The sequence below is a fragment of the Natrix helvetica genome (assembly GCF_964273705.1).
Source record: "Natrix helvetica genome assembly, chromosome: 1".
Classification (NCBI taxonomy): domain Eukaryota; kingdom Metazoa; phylum Chordata; class Lepidosauria; order Squamata; family Natricidae; genus Natrix; species Natrix helvetica.
This window is the reverse complement of record NC_138548.1, coordinates 122,094,458-122,118,975: the sequence shown is the minus strand read 5'-3', so window position 1 is coordinate 122,118,975 and position 24,518 is coordinate 122,094,458. Positions and strand designations below refer to the sequence as shown.

The 24,518-nt window shown below is 38.5% G+C and overlaps 3 protein-coding genes across 3 annotated transcripts; 1 reads left to right on the top strand and 2 right to left on the bottom strand.

The window, feature by feature from the left end:
• Positions 1–6,956: 6,956 nt before the first annotated feature.
• Positions 6,957–7,907, top strand: LOC309390852 (olfactory receptor 6Q1-like; the record flags this gene model as incomplete). The annotated part of the gene is made up of 1 exon (XM_081950683.1): positions 6,957–7,907. One exon carries the CDS (start codon positions 6,957–6,959, stop codon positions 7,905–7,907), a length of 951 nt encoding a protein of 316 aa, XP_081806809.1.
• Positions 7,908–15,343: 7,436 nt separating this feature from the next.
• LOC309390791 (olfactory receptor 10W1-like) lies at positions 15,344–16,267 on the bottom strand (the record flags this gene model as incomplete). The annotated part of the gene is made up of 1 exon (XM_081950551.1): positions 15,344–16,267. One exon carries the CDS (start codon positions 16,265–16,267, stop codon positions 15,344–15,346), a length of 924 nt encoding a protein of 307 aa, XP_081806677.1.
• A 6,752-nt stretch (positions 16,268–23,019) lies between these two features.
• LOC309382661 (olfactory receptor 10Q1-like) lies at positions 23,020–23,979 on the bottom strand (the record flags this gene model as incomplete). Its single annotated transcript, XM_081934383.1, has 1 exon — positions 23,020–23,979. The coding sequence occupies one exon, from the start codon at positions 23,977–23,979 to the stop codon at positions 23,020–23,022; it is 960 nt and encodes a 319-aa protein (XP_081790509.1).
• Positions 23,980–24,518: the final 539 nt, after the last annotated feature.

The window sequence follows — 24,518 nt, the reverse complement described above, 5'->3', positions numbered from 1 at the left end:
ACTGTTTTTGGCATTTGGAAAGGTGTTATAATTGAAGAAATGTTCAGGAAGGGAAAGTGAGGTGGGCCAAACAAAACTGTCTACGCCTTTTCTCATAACGTGTATTCTGGGGGAGGAATAACACAGGAGTCCTTTAGCCGTATTACTTGACAAGAGTGAACTGAGAGGTACATTGCAACAAACAGCACAGAAGAGTGAGTAGAGGGTTGTTTTGAGGATTGGGAAGACGTGGATTAAAAATTCCCTTCGCCACGAAGCTCACTGGGCTGGCTTTGGGACTACTTGCCCTGTCTCACCCCTGACATATTGCGCAGCACTATTGTGGGAATAAAATTAAGAGGCAAAATTCTGGAAGGAAAACAGCAGCTCAGTTATTAATCAATGCAATTACTAAATTGAAACTGCAATTGCGCTTATTACTTCAGCTTTCCTTTGCTTTGCAAACCTGCAAAGATCGTAAATGCGAAGATTAGTTACAAGATGCTTTTTCATCACTGCTCTAAGTGTGAAGGCAGTCATTAAACAAGAATGACTCTAAATGGTATATTTATCAATTGCAATCTGTAGTTTTGGGCAAATGCAGGAAGCTGTTCTCTATTATAACATAAGGAAGATATTGTGAGCAGATAACACCCCACTCCATTTCAGGAGGAAGGCAGATGCTCCTGTACCAATTTCTACATAATAAACTATGGCAAAATATATTCCACTTTTCTGAAGTGGATTAAAAGGAAGCATATATATATATATATATATATATATATATATATATATATATATATATATATATATATATATATATATATATATATATATATATTGTGTGTGTGTGTGTATGTATGTGTGTGTATATATATAAATAATGTATGTTGTATTTGTGCAGATAAATAAATAAATAAATAAATAAATAAATAAATAAATAAATATATCCATTTCTGGGCTGTGCACAACACCTGGATGCAGAACTGAAGTTGATATAAAAACAACAGATATAAAAAAGATATAAATCTATATTAATAAATTAAAAATAAATATGCAATCCTAAGTGAAGAAGAATAAGAATGATTACCACAACAAGGGATCATCTAAGCATGTCTATATACATGTATGGACACACATATACTGTACATATGCATACACGCAATATTTGCACTACCGTTTTGCCTTTTTTGGGTGGTTGGAGACTTTAAGAGCTACAATGGGAGCTGTAAGCCTTCTAAGGGCTTATAGTGTCCATTTGATCCATGAAACTTCTTTACAAAAAGGGCCCTTGCACGTATGCACTTGATATGGTGCACAAAGTCTGATGTGGCTCCTGAATTAATGACTGGCACACATCTACATTCTAGAATCTAGAGTAATGGTAAAGGATTCCTTGCAGGAATGAAAGACTTGGCATAGGTAACTGGTGAAAGATTTAGTCATGCAAATTTCTATTCTCTTGCCATCTTCTCTGTTTCTTCCCACTCCCCATGTTAATTATTACTTGGCAACAATATTGAGGAACTTGTTAACTTAAATAAACAAGTTTTCTATCCTTTAGAGATTTGCCTCTGTTCTGGCTCTAAATCACAACTCTATAATTATCTTGTTGATTTAATATTTTAATGCATTTATTCATCACTGAAAAACTAGGAATCTCATATGAGTAAGTCAGTCTTGTTCAACTTGGTATACTGTATTTTCAGGTATCCAGGATTACAGTTTTTCTAGCATCAAAGAGCATTTCCACACAGCTATATACCTCACTCCTCACACAATCTTCTCCAATTTCATACCAACTGTGGTGTGGCCTAGTCCAGAGAAGTTATATGCTGTCTGCCATTTTCTCATGCGGTCTCTCAGACAAACTGTGCTGATAAGCTGAAGCCTGACAGTAGTTTTCACTCAGAAAGAAATTCTCAGGCTGGGAGGAGATCCAGGTGAAATGGATAAGAGCTGTCAGGAAGGGAGAAATTTCACTAAAGTTTGGGGGAAATGGAAAAGAAGATGGCTACAAAAGCAAGCTGAATTTAGGTAGCATCGACTGTTGAAGATTTGCTGGTTCCAGAGTGGAACAAAGAACATTGAAATCATTCCACTGACATGCAGTCAGGTGAGGCAAGTGAGGCACAGCCTCACTGCTCTCATCATGAAAAGAAAAAAAATTGTAAAAGGAAAATCTGAGCTAGTTGCTGCCTCACCGTGGATGACTCTGCTTAACTGTTAAAAAAAGGCTCTAAAAAAGCACCCTCTACTATGAGGCAGGAGAACTGCATGCCTCATCTAGTCTGACTTTAGGCGTTTTATGATCACTTGAGCAGAGTTAAACAAGGGTTAAAAGCCTAAATATTCCTGACGTAGGTGAGGCACACAGTTCTCCTGCCTCATAGTAGAGGGCACTTTTTAGAGGCTTTTTTTAACAGTTAAGCAGAGACATCGACGGAAGCCAGACAAAGAGCCATGCTGTAGCACACACACTTTCCCCCAGCCTCTTTCTTTTGGAAGGCTCGGATCGGCTCCCCTCCGGCTTCTCTGCCTCTCCTCTCACCCCTGCCTGCCAGCAGGAGGTGAGTGGGTGGGCTTTATTGCGTTCCAGGCATTTCCCACCCAGACAGCAGGCTGCATTTGCAATGGTGGAGGTGTTTGGGGAAGGCAGCAGGGGAATGGGGGGGATGGCAGAGGATCTGCTTTCAAGCCACTGGAAAAGATATCCAATCCAACTTTTGTGTGTCCGTGTGTTTGTTTGAGAGTGAGTGAGAGAGGGAAGGGGGTAGGAGAGATAGTCCAATTCAACTTCTGTGTGTGTGTGAGAGAGAGGGGGGGAGGAAGGGAGAGAGGGAGGAAGGAGGGGAAGGGAGAAGAAAAAGAAAATGAAAAAAGGAAACTTATTTCGCAAAGGAGAAAAATAAATGCTGTCGTTTTAAATCAGAACTGAGCATGCCTGGCTGTGGAATTCTGGGAGTTGAAGTCCACAAGTCTAAAAATATTTGAAACCCACCTCTGTGTCAGTGCCACACCAGCCATAAACCTCACCGCACGTCACTGAATCATACCCATAGAGGGGAGTCCTAAGTGACAACAATAGCCAACAATATGGTATGTCATGACAGAGGGGGGAGGGGGTGTATTTTCTCAAAATGCAGCCAGACTGACTCCGTGTGATTCAACCAGAAGAAAAGATATGTAGTTCAAGGTTGAACTGTGGAGTTCCTGGTGCTTTTTGAGGTTGGTTGTTTACCTACCTGATGTTTCATGACTGATAACATCATCAGTACTACTCAGTGTGGGGTTTGCTCTCTGCCTATATACAGTAGCTTAGCCTGCCAGTGTTGGTTTTCTCCTTGATAGTTTAGCGTATTATTTTCTGCTTATCTATTGAAATAGTATTACTATTAGTAGTAGTATTAACAACCCAATTTCACATAAGAGGAGCTGTGTAAGAACATTATTCAGATGAATATAAATGCACTGCAGCAACTCAGAACACCAAAAAGAGGAAACAGGTCACCTATACATCATCTTCTAACAAAATGAATATCCATATTATTTTGTCAAAAGTTCCTGACCATGTAACCCACTACAGCTCAACCAACATAAACTATGAGAAGTATAATACTGGCATTCATCAAGCACATGTGAGAAATTATGAACAGACCACCTGCATCACTGTACCACACAGCCAACTAAAGCTAAGCAGGAGTCACCCACAACACATACAGTGTAAGAACTGTAACAGCGGCTCTGTGGGACAGATAGGCAGAAATGCATCCATGAACACCAACTAGTTGCCAGAAGATATGATGAAAACTCCTTAATCTTACACCACCTTTTACTAGGAAACTATGACCATCCTAGACCAATTCAAAACACCAGGGAATTCTGGGAAGCTGAGCATTCAGGCAAATCAGCCAGAAACAGCACATAGAGATAAACCAGAGTAATAGAATAAGAGAGTTGGAAGGAACCTTGGAGGTTTTCTAGTTCAGGCCCCTATACCATTTCAGACAAGTGGTTGTCCAATCTCTTCTTTAAAACCTCCAGTATTGGAGCATCCGCGACTTCTGGAATTAAGTCGTTTCCACTGGTTGCTTGTTCTAACTGTCAGGAAATTCTTCCTTAGTTCTAGGTTGGATTTCTCCTTGATTAGTTTCCATTCATTGCTTCTTGTCCTGCTTTCAGGTGCTTTGGAGAATAGGTTGACTCCCCTCTTCTTTGTGGCAGCCCCTTAGTTATTGGAACACTGTATCAACACAGATATCACATTTATGTACCATTCTTTTTTTTTTAATTTTTAATTTTCAAAAACAAAAATAAATACAAATTTGTGTACCATTCAAAAGAGACGTTTTTCCCCTCTAACAACCGAGACCCAGATAATCAGGGATTAACACTAGACAAACAACCTGGCAGAAAACAATACTGTAATCAAGGAAATATCAAGGAGAAAAACCACACTTCCACCAACACTGGCAGGGCAAGCTACTGTATATAAATAGAGAGCAAACCCCACACTCACTAGCACTGATGATGTTACTTAGTTGGGTAATGAAATGTCTGCAAGTAAGCAACGAAACTTAGAGAGCACAAAGGATTCAATATATATTATAAACTCATATTGGAAAAGGAGGCATCTTCACCTCCTTTAAAGGAACTATGGCATACCTCCTCCTTAAGAGGCCTCTCTAAACTCACCAATTTTGGAGAATGATTATCAAATCTTGAAACTTCTCTTTTTTGAGAAGATTGTTAAAAGGGTGGGGAATCGATTCACAATTGAACGAGTAGATTATCTGAATCCTACTACATTTGGAGGAGAACAGATTGAGAAATTTTGGTTAAGATGTTCTATCTGGTTTACGTAGGTAAGGCTGGCAATATTTTAATATATACAGACTTTTCCATCTGAAAGTTTGCTATGTTGCTCTACAAGTACACTTGTAAAAATGTAGTTTTGATAGATTTTTCTTTTATTCTGCACCTTGGATCATATCTAATAAAAAAAACAGTTCTATTAAAACATGTTCCCTAGAGCAGGGGGCAGCCGCAGCATCTAATAGTCTTGGCTGATCTTAACTAAAGCTATGTAAGACTAGATCTAGACAGTACTTTAATGGGAGGCCAAGGGATCACTCAGAATTCTAGGTTAGACTGGAAAGTCTCAGAAGAAGGCAATGTTGAATTATTTTTATACTGTTGACAAGAAAAGCACAGATGTGATTACAGAAAATTTATGCAATCAGATTAATAACTTTACCATGTAGAAAATATCCCAGTTTTGTTTCCTGGCGTTTCTTGTCTTATCGCAAGTATCACCCTGAAATAGGGCTAACATCTGGAAAGTCGTTGCCAGCCTAGGGACTATTGGCTAATAAGAGGAACATGGCTCTTTACCTAAAAAAAGATAACTGTGCACCCTGCCTTAGATATCCTTATGGTCTCACCAAGTAAAATATAGCTTTCTATGCTCATGTCAACATCTCAATCAGTTTTTTAACAATCTGACAACATTGAATATAGTTTTCTATATGCAATAACGAAGTATTCTGCAATATAATTAATGAATGACACTAAAAATTATGCCCTCTATGTATTCACTGATCTGTATTTTGGCCATTATTTGAAAATAATCTTTTTGGGCTGTCTAGTGAGGACCTGTATGTGTGTCTCTTCTGCATGCCTTGATATTCCCTAGCTACTCATTAGATACTTCCCGGTGTCTCTTAGAGACCCCATTCCCTGATCAGGATCATACGGAGGCTTTGCAACAATCATATATTTTTGTTTTATTTCTTAAACTTATACACACACACACAAGTTCTGTGTCTACTCTTGGTCCATAACCACCGGTTACTTGCATTCAAAGGCAAAGATGTGGCTGAAGGAGGATGAACTGTGCCAAGCTGTGTCCTTGAAGCCCCCTCTTAGAGAATAGGAACAGAAGCAGACTTCAGGAAACACCTCTCGGAAGTGTGAGTAGTGAATAAAGGCTACCCTAGAATATGTTACTCCAACCAATAATGGGAACTTCTGGAGCCCGCCGAGCTACAGAAGACTGGTACAGAAGGATGACAAACTGTAAAGAATTATATAGTAGGTTGAATAAAGTTAATGCCTATTTTGTTTTAGGTTCTTGTTTCTATGTCCCCTATGTGCCAGTTTTATGGCTACCAGGAAAAAACTAATAAGTAATGGTTCACCTGGAAGTTTGCAATATATGTATTATTTATTAATTAAACCAATTTATATATGGTAACCATCCATCTCACAAACAAGTGACTCTGGGTGGCGTTCAACAGAGCTAAAAACAATGAATACATTAAAAAGTGTATAAAACCAAAATATTTTTCAACCCAAATTAAAGTGATGGAGATATACATTTTATGGTAAGCTGCTGCATGCAAATGACTTATGATACAGTCCAGTGATACTTGTTCTGTGGAAATTATTAGTCTTCTGTGGCCATGTGTAAAGATTACAGAAAGAATGCTTACATAGGAATATCATATATGCATGGTATTTATCCAAGTCATATATATAATGACTCAAAATGCAATATGGAAAATGACCCTTCCCCCTTGCATATATATGTCTTTGAATGCTGGAGCTTCACTTAAAACTAAATAAATAAGCCCCAATTTTTTGCAATGGATTTTCAGAGACTGCTTTCACCCCACCCCCCCAACCTGTAAGCACTTGGTCCACGATTTATTAAAAAATTGATTAATAACTAAATACATTTACTCAACGTGCTTTGTAGCTGAGATGATCGTTAAATGCACTCAGTTCACTGGTAATCATTCTGTTCATACTGGGGTGGTGTTTTTTAGTGCATTTTTTTTCATCCCTTAAAATGGAAAGATAAATTGCAAAACTTAAGACTCATTACACTTATTCCAAATCCTGAATGTGAAGAATGAATCTCCCACTATTGTTTCTGTGTCCTACTATTCAAACAGTTCTGTGTTGACTCCTAGATGCAGTCTCCACATGAAAATTGGACATTGGTGACAGAATTTGTCTTGGCAAGCTTCACAGGCATCCAGGTGGCATGGTTGCCTCTCTTTGGCTTCTTCCTAACCATGTACTTGCTAACGCTGATGGAAAACGGCATCCTGGTCTTAGTGGTAGCAACAGAAAAGCGCTTGCACACCCCCATGTACTTTTTTCTCATCCATCTCTCCTTCTTGGACATTTGGTATACCTCTCTCACTGTGCCCAAAATGCTGGCTGGGTTTGGATATCCAGCAGGTCAGAGGATCTCTTATTCTGCCTGCTTGACTCAACTTTACCTCTTTACTTTCTTGGGCAGTACAGAATGCTTCTTGCTGGCAGCCATGGCCTATGACCGCTATGTGGCTATTTGTATCCCTCTGCGGTACCAAGAGATTGTAGATCAAAACACCTGTCTGATTCTGGCAATTGGCTCGTGGTTAACTGGATTTCTTACCCCAGTGCTGCCTGTTTATTTCATGTCACAGTTGACATTTTGTGGCCCAAATGTGATAGATCACTTCTTCTGTGATGCTTCACCACTCCTTATTCTCTCCTGCACTGACATTTCACTGAAGGAATCAGTAGACTTCTTGGTGTCTCTTTTGGTACTGTTGATCTCCTCTTCGGTTATTATAACATCTTATGTTCATATTATCATTACAGTGCTCAGAATTAACTCGTCGGTTGGACGGCAACGAGCCTTTTCAACCTGTACTGCCCACTTAATGGTAGTGGCTGTTTTTTATGGGACACTCTTCTTTATGTATGTCCGAATCAAAGTAACCTCCTCAATCAACCTCAACAAGGTGGTGTCAGTCTTTTATGCAATAGTCACGCCTGTCCTTAACCCTCTAATCTACAGTTTAAGGAATACAGAAGTAAAGGCTGCTTTAGGTAGAATTATTTTCAAGAACAAGCCTGTTGTAATGTGACATCAACGATAAAACAAGCATTCACATTATTATTATGGGTTAGGGAAGGGCTAAGGGAAAGCAAGATTAGTTCAGAATCCCTAATAATATCCCTATTGTTTATTCAATTACTTGGTATTATAAATAAAGAATGGAATCAACTGCTTAATTTTAGCTGGAGATTCCACCCATTTTTATAAGTGCTGAAACATTTCACAGGATTATCATTTGTGCAAAACTGTTATCAGGAAAATAGCTGGGCCAAATGAGAAATTATTGGGATAGTGGCAGGAAAACATTTTATGCTACTTTTTGTATCCTGTTTTTTTTCTTTTCCAAAGAGAATCCTAAGTCTTTTTTCAGGAAAATAAAATTACTCCAAAGTTGAGAGCCAAAGCACGGGTGAGTAATATACTAAACACTACAAGCAATAGCTATTCCAAATGAACATCATTGCATGTTTTATGATCATCAGTGTCATCGCTGCAGAATTTTAGAGTAGAGGTCCTGGACCCTGTTCCACTGAATAAACACAGAAGCCTTATGTACATTAGGGCAGGCTTCCAGTATTTTGAAGTAAATGCAATAGTACGCTAATCACTTCACGAATTCCTTTCCCTGAATTAAATCATTAAGTTCAGAACTGAAATCACCAAAGGGCAACACTGCTGGCTATAATAGATGTTCCCGTGTGGTGGTGTAGCTATAGCACCAGTTCTGGTTGTGGCAATGAGAACATGAGCTCTGATTATGAAAGTAAAGACAGTGGCTTTTAACCAGAATTTTTAGTGTTTGTTCTGAGGAACAATCTATTAGACATTTGGCCAATCAACTTTCATATCCCATTGTATTATTTTTTGTGGATACCTGGTCTTGAACTTGGAGTTTACACAATTTTAAATGTATTGTGGATATTATAAGCTTTAGCTAGTCTTTTTGCTTTGTGTCATTAGAATTTTTTTTATCAATCACTTTTTATTTTCATTAGAGTATACTTATTTAATTCCATAGACTTCTAAAGACAAATGTACTTATTCCTGCATCATAAAAAGAACTCTGCTCCATCCTATCTCTTTCCACTTATGACTATTGGTTGTTTTCCGGGTACGATTCAAGGTACTAATTATGACCTTTAAAGCGCTCCATGGCTTAGGCCCAGGGTACCTGCGAGACCACCTACTGCCACCAGTAGCCTCCCACTGTCTAGTACGATCCCACAGAGTTGGCCTCCTCAGGGTGCCGTCGGCCAGACAGTGTTGGCTGGTGACCCCCAGGGGGAGAGCCTTCTCTGTGGGAGCGCCTTCCCTCTGGAATGAGCTTCGCATAATCCCTGACCTCTGGTCCTTCCAACGCGCCCTAAAAAGTTGGCTTTTCCAGCAAGCCAGCCTGGCTTGAACAAAATAAAATAAATGTTTGATTTAATTGTTAATTTTAATTCAATTTTTAAAATGTTATTGTTCATACTAATTGGGTTTGTTGGATACTCTATCTAATTTCTTTTTAACTTTTGTAATATGTGTTTTTTTAAAGTTGTACGCTGCCCTGAGTCCTTTGGGAGAAGGGCGGCATATAAATCCAATAAACCAAACCAACCAATAAACCAAACCATAACTATGTTGCTTGTATCTTTAAAATTTATATTGTTTTATTTGTTTTATTTGTTTACTAGTATAATTTGATTGCTTATTAGTAAGCTATGACTATCACTAAGTGTTGTATCATATGATTCTTGATGAATGTATTCTATTTTATTTTTCTTTATGTACATTGAGAGCATATGCACCAAAGACAAATTCCTTGTGTGTGCAATCACACTTGGTCAATAAAGAATTCTATTCTATTCTATAACACATTATCCCAAAATAAATTTGTTAATCTTTAAGTCTCCACTTTATTACTTAACATCTGCAGAATTAGGAAAAGCTTCCTAGATCAGGATACTACAGTTATAGCAACTCATACCTTTGTCTTTTAGAGATTCAGTTTCTGGAATGCCCTGTACATAGTGTTTTTTAACATATTAACAGAGTTGGAAGGGACCTTGTAGGTCATCTAGTCCAGAGGTGGGTTGCTGCCAGTTTGGCCAGTATCAGGTGAACCAGTAGTAGTGGCGGTGGGAGGCTCTGCCCACCCACCTGGACACTTCTGCATATGCGTAGAAGCATCACACAAACAAGCACACCTGAAACGGTAGTAAAAAAAATGGCAACCAACCACTGATCTAGTCCAACCCTTCTGCCCAAGCAGGAGACCCTACACCATTTCGGACAAATAGCAATCCAATCTCTTCTTGAAAGTCTCAAATGATGAAGCTCCCACAGGCAAGCTGTTCCATTGGTTGATTGTTCTGTCAGAAAATTTATCCTTGTTGCTTTGAAAAATAATAATAAAATTAATAAAATTGTACTGTACAATGTGATTTACTGGATTGTTGTAAGCCTCTGTGAATTTAAAAAGTTTAACAATATGAAAATGTAATGAATAATAATAGTTTACCCTTTTGCATCCACGTTCTTTTAACTGTAAAAGAATAATTTTTTCTGTCTCATTTTATTTGAGTCCAAGGCTCTCATGATTTTTGGATTGATTGCTCTTCCCACTGTTTTCCAGATTATAAATTACTTTCATAATTAGGGAATGATTCATTTTTAATATAATGCATAGTGAGCCAGGTGGGATATCATCATCATCCAAATCAGTTCATCAGTGGTGCAATTCATCTGGTTCTATCCGGTTTGGGTGAACCGGTAGCAGTGGCAGTGGGAGGCTCCACCCACCGGATGTCATCATATCACCTTTTCGACATTCTGCACATGCGTGCTCACATTTGCGAACCGGTAGCGAAGGTAAGTTGATTTAACCCCTGAGTTCACTACAGGATGAAGGTCTCTTCAGTTCCTTTTCACCACCTAAACTTGGTATGCATCTATCTTAAAAGATCTAGAAAATATTTGAAAGGGTGAGCAAATGATGTAACTCCAGTCAAAGGTCTTAATTGGAAATTACTTTAACTTATATAATTGTACTTAATTTGACATTGAGGAAATTTGGTCCTGCTTAGAATGCAGCTTGGATGTACTAAGTACCGTTGTTACATATACATACCAATGAGACACTTTGCAAAAGAGTTATATTACATTAAAAAGAAATGGTCACTCTGAAAGAATTTGGTTCCAGGACAGAAAAAATGTGGCATGTGAACCACTGGTTGATCCAACAAGGATATTTTTGCTTTTACTGTTGCTGAGAATTTTCTTGGCATCTACAGAGCACTAAACTATATTGAGCTGGTTGACAAACTTCTTACAGCATACAAGACCATGAAGCACAGCATGTCACAGAAGATTCATTTTTTTGCATTCATACTTAGACTTCTTTCCTGAAAACCTAGGCGCAGGCTGTGACGAACATGGTGAAAATTTTCATCAGGACATTACTACAAGGCAAAAATAATATCCGGGCAACTGGAATCCATGAATGTTCGCTGACTATTGTTGGATATTGCAACGAGATGCATAGAACACTAAGTAGAAATGAAAATCAGCAACAAAACATTTTTAGCTCTGTTGAGCTCATGCCGTATATCAGAAACATTATGCAATTAAATAAATACATTATAGTCATCAAAAGTTAATTTAATATTTCTCAAGATTCCTGTGTGAGACAGTCATTCTGAAACTGTACTTGTGTTCAGCTTGAAGAGGTCTATTATAATAACCAAAACTTTTTTTAAAGAAAATTGTTGTCCAGTGATATTAAATGCTCACCTGAGGAAAGATATTTACTTACTTCTTATTTCTCATGACTAGCTTTTTAGAATTTGATTTTGTTTGGCTTTAATTGTCTTTACCCACTACAGTGCCAGAGTGACAAATTTGATTTGACAGATGGGTGATTTTTTTTTATCTTTCATTTTTTTCATGTCTGAACCCACAATTTATTGACTGCCACGGCAGTGAAACGTGGACAGTTAGGAATTTACTCAGAGTTCCCTGTTTTACTTTCAGTAAAACATCCCCTGTATGCTCTTAAGAGCATGTGTGCTCTTATTCCCTGTATGCTCATAAGAGCATTCCCTGTATGCTCTTAACTAAACTGGCTTTGTTTGCTTTGAGTTTAATATGCCTCTACATGGGGCTCCCCTTGAGGTGCGCCCGGAGATTGCAGTTGGTCCAGAATGCAGCCGCACGGGCAATTATGGGGAGAACGAGGTTCTCCCATATAACACCTCTCCTGCGCGAGCTGCACTGGCTTCCTGTGGCCTACCGGGTGTGCTTCAAGGTGTTAGTTACCATCTTTAAAGCGCTCCATGGCACAGGGCCTAGTTACCTGCGGGATCGCGTTCTGCCCCACACATCCCTGCGACCTATTCGCTCGCACAGAGAGGGACTTCTCCGGGTGCCGTCCTCCAGAGAGTGTCAGAGGGCGGAGCCCAGGAGTAGGGCCTTCTCTGTGATGGGCCCTACCCTTTGGAATGACCTCCCCCCAGATATTAGGACAACAACTGACCTCTGCTCCTTCTGCACGAAACTTAAGACCCACCTGTTCCGACTAGCCGGCCTGGCTTAATTTAGAGCTTCTCCACCTCTTGGGCATTTTTAATTTTAATTTTAATTTATTTATTCATTGTTCCACCTCCTCCATATTGTATTGTATTGTTGTGACCGCTGCTGATGTACGTCACCCCGAGTCCCTTGGGGGAGAGGGGGCGACTAAGAAGTCAAAATAATAAATAAATAAAATAAATAATATGATGCAAGAAATCAACTAATTATGGATTATTCAAACAAACTATACTTCAGCAAAATGTGGTTTAGCACAATTCCTGATGTTAGTGACAGCTTCAGTGTAGATGAGATGGCTGTCTTTTTTTCCATTACTATTCCCCCCCCTCTCTTGTCAGTTTTTTTTAAAAAAAACCAGTGATAAGAACACTGTTTTCTGTTGATTCTCAAACAGACATGCTCCACCATTAGCTACCGATACACTTATTGTTTAGTGAGAAGTGGAAAAAACAAAGTCTCCAGTGGAGGCAGTGCAGGTGCTGTTGCCCACAGACACCATAATTTGAAGGGTCTTTCTTTTGAACAAGGCATGGGTAATTTGGGGGCACAGGGGGTCTCCTGGGCCTCTTTGTTTGCAGCTCTGAGAAAAGGCTCAGCATTGGAGCTGACCGATTCTTCGGAGCTTCACACTGGCTGTTCTCCCTTTGTGTCAATTGCTTCAGTAAGAAAGCAAACAGCAGAACAATCCAGAATGACCATATGATGCCTCCCTCAGGCGTTCATTTCCTTGGAATGAAGGACTAACTTACGGGCCACTCTCTTGAAAGCAGCCTTGTCCAGCAGGAGATTCAACGAATAGTGTGGCTGCCACAACTATTTGATCAAAACCCTCTGTCTCTTTTTTTAGGGGTTGAGCATGCAATGCACATAAAAAGAGGCAGGTCTCCAAATGTACAGTCAAGGCCGCCATTTGACTTTTTTTTTACCACCTTCCCCACCTTCACAGATGCTGCTAATGGAATCTATTATCAGCTGCATTCCTGTAGGATTTGCCCCCTGCCTCACTTCAAGGAAGGTTGGTGCATGTTATGCTATGCTATGCTATGCTATGCTATGTTATGCTACAGTATTTTATGTTTTATGTTATGTTTTATGTTGTTTTATGTTGTGTTGTTTTGTGTTGTGTTACAATACAATACAATAGTAGAGTTGGAAGGGACCTTGGAGGTCTTCTAGTCCAACCCCCTGCCTAGGCAGGAAACCCTATACCGTTTCAGACAAATAGCTATCCAACATCTTCTTAAAGACTACCAGTGTTGGGGCATTCACAACTTCTGGAGGCAACTTCTGTTCCACTGATTAATTGTTCTCACTGTCAGGAAATTTCTCCTCAGTTCTAAGTTGCTTCTCTCCTTGATTAGTTTCCACCCATTGCTTCTTGTTCTACCCTCAGGTGCCTTGGAGAATAGTTTGACTCCCTCTTCTTTGTGGCAACCCCTGAAATATTGGAATAATGCTATCATGTCTCCCCTAGTCCTTCTTTCTCTTAAGCTAAACATACCCAGTTCCTGCAACCGTTCTTCATATGTTTTAGTCTCCAGTCCCCTAATCATCTTTGTTGCTCTTCTCTGCACTCTCTCTAGAGTCTCCACATCTTTTTTACATTGTGGCAACCAAAACTGAATGCAGTATTCCAAGTGTGGCCTTACCAAGGCATTATAAAGTGGTATTAACACTTCACGTGATCTTGATTCTATCACTCTGTTAATGTAGCCTAGAATTGTGTTGGCTTTTTTGGCAGCTGCTGCACACCACTGGCTCATATTTAAATGGTTGTCCACTAGGACTCCAAGATCCCTTTCACAGTTACTACTGTTGAGCAAGGTACCACCTATACTGTACCTGTGCATTTCGTTTTTGTTGCCTAAATGTAGAACCTTACTCTTTTGTGTTATGCATTATGTGTTATGCATTATGTTGTGATTTAGTACATTTATATGCCATCCATCTCATTTAGAGGCAACTTTGGGAAGCTTACAAGTATTAAAAGTAGTAAACATTAAAGGAAATAAAGAATAAATGACACAATAGTACTATAACATTAACAGATGAGTGGCGAAGGGAGCAGAGGGAGAGGTGGAGGGTGTTCTAATCCAATGGCCACCTCCAGAGTGATACCACCCCCTCATTGGGGCTCCAGGCCATCTGGCAGAGCCAGGTCTTTACAGGAGTCTGGAGGGTCACTAAGGAGCTCACCTTGCGGGTGGGTGGGGGTGTAAGATGTTCCAAAGGGCAGGAGCAATGGCAGAGAAGGAACTCCTTGACTGATGGACCCACAGCATGCCCTTTCTGCTGGCATGGGTGAGGCAGGACAGTATCATTGGGTTTTTTTTAATGCTTCCTTATTCTCCTTTGCAAATCCTCCAACCAGTTTGGTTTCATCTTAGCACTCAGCCGTGTCATCCTTGCACAGGGGCCATGCTAATCTTCTCGGTATCGTTCCAATTTTAGTATATGTGCTGCCAAAGCGAGCTGAGAAAATAATTGAAGAGCCGTTGGGAATTGTGGTTCTAAAAGAAAATCAACGGACAAGGAAGGAGCTGCATTACGGTTGTGGAATGGGACAACTCGCCACAGCCAACTCACCCTGGACAACTTGCCACGGAACAATTTAACAATTCAATTTAATTATTTAAAATAAATTAAAAAAAATATTTTCATTTTTTGTCATTTACATTTCATTCTCTCCCTCCTTTTACACCCTTTCTTTAATGCTTCTGTTCCACCATTTCTTTGATATTAGTGGACCACAGCGAGTTGGCTATGATAAGTTGGCCAGGGTGAACTGACCATGGCAAGTTGGTTGTGATGCAGGATTTTAAGAGTCATTTAAGGACGTACATTCTAAAAGACATTAGGCAGTTAGTGGGATAATTAATCCTTCTGAAGAATTCAGGGGCTGAGGACTTTCTTCAGGGCTACCTTCATCTCTTCGTTCCTTAGACTGTAGATTATGGGGTTGAGTAACGGTGTGCCCAGAGTATAGACCATGGAAAGTAGCTGGTCTTGCTTTGGAGAAAAGCTGGTGTTTGGACGCAAATACATAAAGCTGCAGCAACCATATTGGATGGCCACCACAGCTAGGTGGGAAGAGCAAGTAGATATAGTCTTTCGACGAGCATTGGCTGAGTGGATCCGCAGCACTTCAACAGTGATGAAAAGATAAGAGATACAGATCAATATGAAAGGCACTGCAATGGCCATTACCCCTGAAAACAGGATCCCGACTTCACTGAGTTCAGTCTTGTTACTTATGAGCTGGTATACAGGGGGTACATCACAGAAGAAGTGTTCAATTCCAAGCTCAGCACAGAAGGAGAGGTGAAAGACCAGCCATACCAGCATCAGGGAAAGCAGGAAAGCAACAGTCAATGACACAACTACTAGCTGAATGCATAGCTGATGACTCATGATGAAGATGTATCTCAAAGGCTTGCAAATAGCCACGTAACGGTCAAAGGCCATGATAGCCAGCAAGAAGCAATCAGCGCTGCCTAGTCCAATGAAAAGAAACATCTGAGCACAGCAGCTCCTAAAACTGATGAACTTCTTCTTCTGCAAGCTGCTCACCAAGATCTGTGGGACCACAGTTGCTGTATAGCAGAGTTCAATCACCGAGAGAGCACCCAAAAAGAAATACATAGGGATGTGCAGGTGAGGGTTCTTCCAGATAGCTAATACAATCAGTGTGTTACCTGTGATTATGATTGCATAAACTGTGCCAATGCCCAAGAAAAGCAAAGACTGATACTGTGGTTGAGGGGGGAAAGCCAAAAATATAAAATCCAGCATTGCCGTACAGTTCTCCTGAAGCATCCAGAATGATTGCTCCTATCCTAAAAGTAATTCAAATAGAAAATAAGAAAATCCATGATCAAGCCAGTATATAAAAGGTACATTTTACCTGAAATAAATGGAGCCTTTGATATGACAAAAGGGTAAAATGTTGGGCTGAAGTTTCTATGAATCCCCCTCACTGGGCAGGAAAATGATGGGTTAGAGAGAATTAGAATTCAACAACCTCTGGAGGATCACATTACTAGTCCTTGCACTGAATAATATACAAGAGGGCTCCCAAACTATAGAAATTCACACCAGACTAAAAAAATGCTCTTCATATTCTTTTATTTGTATGGTGCAAATATATCCTTCTGTTTAGGAAATTTAATTGACACACCTACAGTATACATGGTCATCTTATGATTCTGTGTCTAACTGTTGTGTTTACTGAAATACTTTTTTTAAAAAAAATATTTGTTTTATTTGTATTATTATCCATTTCCATCAAACAGTGTGTGATCTGGGTATAGTTGTTTGAACAGTCATTATCCACATATTTGTTGTTATATTCATCACAATAATATTAATAATATAACTATATAATAGTATAATAGCAAAGATAACTTCATCATCTTTAAATTTTCTCCACATCAACATTTTCTCTTTTTATATCTCCTCCTTTCTAACTTCTTTTTTTTTATATATGTATATAAGTTTTATTTTTCTTTAAAAAAGACAAAACAACACATACAGAACAAGAGCAAGGAGGGGAAAAAAAGCACAATTTCATCAAGCATGTCGTTTGGTTACAAGTTTTTGTGCAACGGTTTTTACAATTAAGAATAAAGTCACTGATTATCCATTAAACATAGTTAAATATTTCATTGAGCATTGTGTGTTCAATCCTCCTTTCTAACTTCTGTTTCTTATGTCTAACCATTGATAAAATACATCCCACATAAAAAAAAATCAGTCTCTATTTATCCTTAATAATAAGCATCAGCCTGTTCATTTCTGCACATTCTAATATTTTCTTAATTGCTTTCTCATCTGATGGAATCTCATTGTTTTTTCATTGTTGTACAAATACAATTCTGGCTGCAGTTAATATATGTAAAACCAGATAAGTAGACTTTTTATCATATTTTTCCAGTAGGATGCCCAACAAAAATGTCTCTGATTTCAATTCTATATGCAGGTTTATCATTTTTTCCAACTAAGTATGTATTTTTGTCCAATATTTTTTAGCTTTTGGGCAAGTCCACAACATATGATGTTTACTGAAATCCTTGATTGCTGCTATTGCAGTTCATACAATAGCATGAATAAATATTCATAATCCAAAAAATAAGCAATAGAGAATCACAGCATATTGTTTCATGTGAGTATTTCCATAACAGGGTTTTTTTGTAATTTTTGAATATCTGGTTTCTGAACTTTTGAAACAACAGGGCAAGTGGGATGGATTTTGTGAAACTGATTTTTCAACTGGAAAAATGTTGCCTCCTGCCACAGACCTCTAGAGGTGCAAAAAATATTTTTTTAAAAAAAAATCATGATCCCAGAAGAAATTCTGTATTAAATAATTTACAGGACTAAGATATGTTTGAGATGCTATGTCAACAAAACAAAGCAGGAAAAAAAGTTTAAGGTTTTCCATCCTTTAGAAAAAGAATCTGGTGAACCAGCCTATAATTTATTTTTCAGAAAATATTATATATAATTTTAATATATAAATATATGCATAGATTGTTAATTAATGTGATAAAACTAATGTCCTTTTAATTTTGATTTTTCAGTTTGGAAAGTTCACATGTCAAAAAGGGGGGAATGGGATGAAATGCTAGTGTTTTTCTTATCCACAGCATAAACATAGAAAGGATTGAGTCAAGCTGTGGAGAATTGGAAGTAGGGGGAAGTTGAATATAGTTTGCGTTCTTTGTACTATTTCAGAATTGGTTCTAGGGTTTTGTGTTCTTACACAATCAATTGTATTCAGCAGCCGGGCAAAGTTATTTCTGAGTCAGCTCTGATTTACTTGGAATAGCCCAAAAACGATTATTTCCATTTTCCGGGGTGAAGTTTAGCAATTCTGAGGAACTTTTGACTCACCCTGGTTTCAGATCCTGACTTGATATATAGCATTCTATTCAGAAGTCCTTCACTGCAACTGTTCCATTCTGATTTTTGACTACGGCCAGAAAAATGAATACCATTCTGCAATTCCACTTTAAAACGCAGGTGGAATGATTCTGAATTGTTTTGATTCCTTGTGGCTTCTTGAAACTCCCCAGCCCCCAGGCACACTAGTCTAGACAGTGAGTGAGTCCTGAGGAGAAATTGGCAAGATTTCCATTTCTTTTTCTATTCTGGGGGTGGGGTGGGGGGGAACTCTCTGATGCAAAGGACCAAGTTGCTGCTTTTTTTTTAAAATGCTGTCTTGTGGATGGCAGGAGGGAATGCTAACAGTTTCTTGCTTGCTGAATAGGAATGCACAATTACGGTATCGGCTTTTTTCAGGACCATCTCTATTCTCTGCAACTCAAACCTCCTTCCCTGACAACCTTCAAAATTCTGTTCCTGGTGATTGATTGTAGGCATTGTTTTAAATGTCTTTTCTTCCTTCCTCCACAGCAACCACACGGAGCTATGTTATGGTCTCCACTTGTATATTGTAGCGTCTTGTACAGCCATCATTGTCCCAAAATAACTGCAATATAGACAGTCTTTATATTGCCTCAGTAACGGCTAGATGGTAGTAAGTAGTAGAAATAATTTGCCTATGTGTTCAGCTACTGAAAGAAGCAATTGGTTGTAAAACTGGGGCATGATATATTTTCATCGCCACAGCTAGCAATAGATCTTAAATGCAAGGAGGAATATTCAGGAACTCTAGCATTTCTTATGAAGTTGGGATGAATTCATAGCCGAAACTATGAAGACCTGAAGTAGTGAAGACTTATTAGCACATGGAAAATGTCTTAATGTTCATTATTTTGCTTCTGACATTACACTGGAGCAGCTTTTCCCAATCTATTGCCCCCCAAATGTGTTAGAGGTCAAACCAGCATGTTTCAAGGGGGCGACAGAGATTAAAATCCAACAGCTTGGAGTGCAACAGATAAGGAGAAACTGCTGCTTACTAAATAACAAGTTAATATATAGTACCTAAAACTCACTTCATATTGCCTGTTCTTTTTGTTAATTACATGGTCATCCTGCACAAGTTGGAATATAGGATTACATTATCAGTAATTCATTACTTTTTCACTGTTTCACCTCATTTATTCATTTAATTAGAGGCTAAAGGACCATCATAATACTCTACTGCTTTATCTTCATGCATAGGCCTTTTGGAAAAATCTTCATAAGCTGATAAACATACCAGTACTTCAGCACCTGTCATGTGAACCATCAAGCAAATACTTCTTTGAAACAAAGTGATGACCTGACCTCTTCGTTCTAATTAGATGTCCCATTAAGGCATAAATAGTATTTGGCAGTAAATATAAGCATAACCCCACCCCCACCCTCTGCTTGAAACATAGATACACAATTAGGTGATGAAAATTCTTTTCAAAGAGATGTGCAAGACAGGAAATTTCCACACCTGAATTCATAAAATGTCTTTGCTATCTTTTCCCCATTTGTCTAGAATCACAACTTAAAAGTTTAGACTCTATCTCAACCAAATTATGCAGAATGAATGCAATGAAAAAGGAGTAAGTGGTAGAAGTGTAATCTGCAGCTTCTCCAAAGTTTCTCTTTTCCTCCTTTGTGCAATTATGGAAAATAATTTGGAGGGGAATCCTGTAAGTACAGGAGAACCACAAGGAGGGAACAAGTTTAAAATCAAAATAGCAGGTCAAAAATGTGTATCCATAAAAGTTAGATCCAAATTTTTTTCTTTGCTCTAGTCTAGACCATAGAAACCTTACACCACAAGTAATGCATTAATTTAAATTACCACAAAACTCAATATTAGTTTAGTAACGAGAACCAAAAAGCAGAATATACTTTACAGTAAGTACAGGAGAATAACAATAATTCAGCTGACATTTTAAAACTATGAAAACATTTTTAGAAAGTATTTTATTTGGTTTTGAAAGTTCTACTGTTTATCTTGGAGAACATTAAAAAAAAATGCAGCACATCATCAGTGGAAAAAGCCTTTTCCTAGATTGCAGTTGCCATTGTTGAGTAGGACCACTCATGAAGGACTTTATATATAGTATAAGGATAGTCTTTCCAGTATCTCAGATAAGTCACCACCCTTTATGATTCTCGGTTCTCCATTCTTCTTCCTCAAAGTTGATTTTTGTTTAAAAAAGAAATTGCTGTTAATGCTGTATTCTAGTTACTAGTTTATCACATGTTTGTACGTAGTCATTTGTGCAAGAGTTAACAAAGCCTGCTTTTTTGCTAGATAGTGACTTTTTAAAAAAAAACATTACTTCCTCTCCGTATCCTAAGAAAATAATGTCATTGTATGTTTTTGTAATACGGGCATCTGGTGTTCAATAGAATTGTGGCGGTGACAATGAATCCATGTTTTCTCTTTAAGATCATAATGTATTGACTAGCACTTGGAAAATGGGAAAACTAATTCATCCTGACATATAATTTGCAAGTAACTACTGTATTGATAGTTATGTTTGCTTCAAAGGTACTGGATACACATGAAAATCTACCAAAGGTGAATAGAAGGGTAACTTTCACCCTGGTTGATATTCTCATCTCTCAAGCCATCTTACCATACAAATGGCGACGACATTGAACTTAAGACATTAGAGTCACCTCAGGCAGCAAGATGGGTGGCATATAAATTTAATAAATAACAAAGAAATAAAAATTAGAAAACAGAAGAATAGGGAATGGTGCAAAACGAGAAACTTACCAAGGATGATTAGTGGCAGCTTCACTGTTCTTGTCCTGATTTCTGTCTGTATTTGGACTGCGAAAAAGAGGAATGGAAGTTTTCCTCGAAAAAGAGCTGCATAGATAGGTTAAAACAGCCAAGGTCTCACTCCCTTGCTGAAGAAAATGAATCTGCTTGAGAATATGTGTGTTCACCTGCCTGTGAAGTGCTATCAATCTCTGGACACATTAGCCAGACTTTTCTGTCTTGTTCTTTGTGGAATCCCTAGGGTGCAGTTTCTTAATCCAGATGATTTGTGATATGTGGCCCAGCTCATACACCTCCGTGGAATATTTACAGACACTTCTCAGGGTGGTTGTATACTGGTTTGATTACTAGTACCACGTAATATCTGCACTTGATGCAATTTTGCTAATTATGTTCTTCACATGTAACTGGGTCTTAAACTCAATGTAGAGTGTATTCTGTGAGGAATTTATACATCTTTTACAGCTATAATTAAGTACAGCTATAATTGGGTAATTGGGGGTCTTAAAACATTATTCTTTATTTGCAAGACAAAAAAAAGACAAATTGGACTCTGAAGAGCATGCTTGAGCAAGGAAACCTTTCTTTTAATAAAATGAGTATTCATTTCTGAAAGTATGTAATGCATGGCCCTCATTCTGAGAAGGCCTATCAACAAATATGTCTTTGTTCTTTTCTCTTTATAAATACGGGGGGGGGGGGGGGTTGTCTGTGTGGTTTTTACATTTTATCTGTTTTTATGGATTTTTCAGTTTTGTACATTGCCACGAATCTATAATAAATTTGAACTAAAAATATGGGTGATGGGACATTTCACCCCAATGTTTTTCATTTTCCTTGATTTGATTATTGTTTTTGCCTGATTGTTTATCTGGTGCTGATCATTGCCTATCTGAATGGGGGCTGTTGTAATCTTTTCATTTCCTCCTAGGGTTTTTCTCTCTCTCTTTTGAATGGTGTGTAATGTTCAAGACTGAGCTAAGTATATTCTGTTCTGTTGGAGATTTTTCTAATAATAATTTGATACCTTCTTTAACCCAGTACCCTATGTGATTGCCTAATTTGCCTACGCTTTGAGCAATAATATATTAATTATTAAATTAGGTTAATAATATTAATATTAACAACAATAATAAACACTGCCCTTGGCTACAGATATGGAAATTCAATTCTTCCCAGTACAGATGGGGTCAGGACTGTCTCAAAGAATGCTGGAATAAGACTTTTGTTTTGGTATCTTGTGTAAAATCATTCCTCAACCTGATATCCATTATAAAAAGATCTCTGGCTAACACATATCTATTAGATATCTATAAAGTAAAAGTAAAGGTTCCCCTCGCATATATGTGCTAGTCGTTCTGAACTTAAGGGGACGGTGCTCATCTCTGTTTCAAAGCCAAAGAGCCAGCGCTGTCCGAAGACATCTCTGTGGTCATGTGGCCAGCATGACTAAACACCAAAGGCGCACAAAAAGCTATTACCTTCCTACCAAAGTGGTCCCTATTTTTCTACTTGCATTTTTACATGTTTTCAAATTGCTAGGTTGGCAGAAGCTGGGACAAGGAAAAGGAGCTCACTCCATTAAGCGGCACTAGGAATTCAAACACCGAACTGCTGACCTTTCTGATCGACAAGCTCTGCGTCTTAGCCACTGAGCCACCGTGTCCCTCTCATTAGATATCTATACCATAGTGTAATTAATTAAGCAGATAAGAAGTAGAGAACACGTGACAACCCAGAATGCCAGATAACATGGACAAAATTAAGAGATGCTGGGAGATGTTCAGCAATTACTTGAAGGGTTCAAGATTACTTCCTTCTGAGATAATGTAAATCCAAAACTGGTTTAGAAGGTATAATAATGTTATTGATAAATTGAGACTCAAGTCTGTGATGTAACCATTTTCTTCATGACCTTTCTTAAAGCCTGCTTGATATCTTTGTTCCTCAGGGTGTAGATCAAAGGGTTCAGGAGGGGCGTGACAAAGGTATATATAAGAGCTAATTTTCTATCCTCATCTTCTGAAGCGCTGGATTTGGGACGCAGATATACAAGACTGCAGACTCCGTACTGTAGGATCACAACTGTCAGGTGGGAGGAGCAGGTGGAGAAGGTCTGGTGCCGCCCAGATGTGGACTTAATGCGGAGAATGGCAGCCACAATATAGACATACGAGATGCATATCAGAAGAAAGGGAATTGTTAAAACCATGATGCCAACACCGTAGAGCAGAGTTTGGTGAATTTGCGTATCAGCACATGCCAGCTGTAGCACAGGTGGTACGTCACATAGGAAGTGATTGATCTTGGGTTGGTAACCACAAAAAGGCAAGTTGAAAATCAAGATGGTAAGCTGCAGACACAGCACTATGGCAAGGATCAGGGAGCCAATCACTAGCCACATGCATACCTGCCAGGTCATGATGAGGGTGTAGCGAAGTGGGTGGCAGATGGCCACGTAGCGATCATACGCCATGACAGCCAACATAAAACAGTCAGTGCTACCTAGTGATGTAAAGAAGAACATCTGGATGGCACAGTTCACCAATGGGATTGTTCTGTGGAAATCAGAAATGCTAGCAAGCATTTGAGGTACTACCACAGTGGTATAACAAATTTCCAGAAAAGATAGGCTGGCCAAGAAGAAATACATTGGGGTGTGCAGGGAACGGAGAGTATAGATAATCCAAAGGATAGAGATATTACCAAAAAGAATTATGAGATAGAGCAAAAGAAAGAATGTGAAGATGAGATATTGTATCTCAGGATCAGTGGAGAATGTTTGGAAGAGGAACTCATAGGCAATGGATTGATTATCCCAGTTTGTAATTGTCAGATACATCTCCTCTATCACTATAAAAAAGAAAAAAAACTTAAATAATTATGTCAAATATATTTCTATAAGTTTCAGAGTCAAAAACCTGTGGATTGTATGATATTGAGTTCTGATACATGAAATCTCAATGGTTAATCCTATGTTTTTTTATTTCCCTGCATCTCACAATTAGGCTCTGCCCAAGCAAATTCTAACACTTCCAGGGTATTATTTTAGATGTATTACAATAGTAATTGTCCAAAACTGACCAAGTAGATACGAAAGCTGATATTTACAGGACTTGCGTTATCAATGGGATATAAGCACCTCACCCTTGTCCCTACTATATCAGGAGAGGGCAACCTTTGAAAGCAAGGAACTACATTAAAAGGCAAGAGAATGAGTCCAGGTCCCACAGACAATTGAGATTAGATTTTGGTTTAAATTCAGTTGTGTGAGTTTCCCATCTCCCAATAGAACACAGAGAGAAATATATTTTCAGTTGCTCTGATGTATGAAAACAAGGGATTGAAGAGTTGAAGTTGATTGAGATTATTTAATAAAAC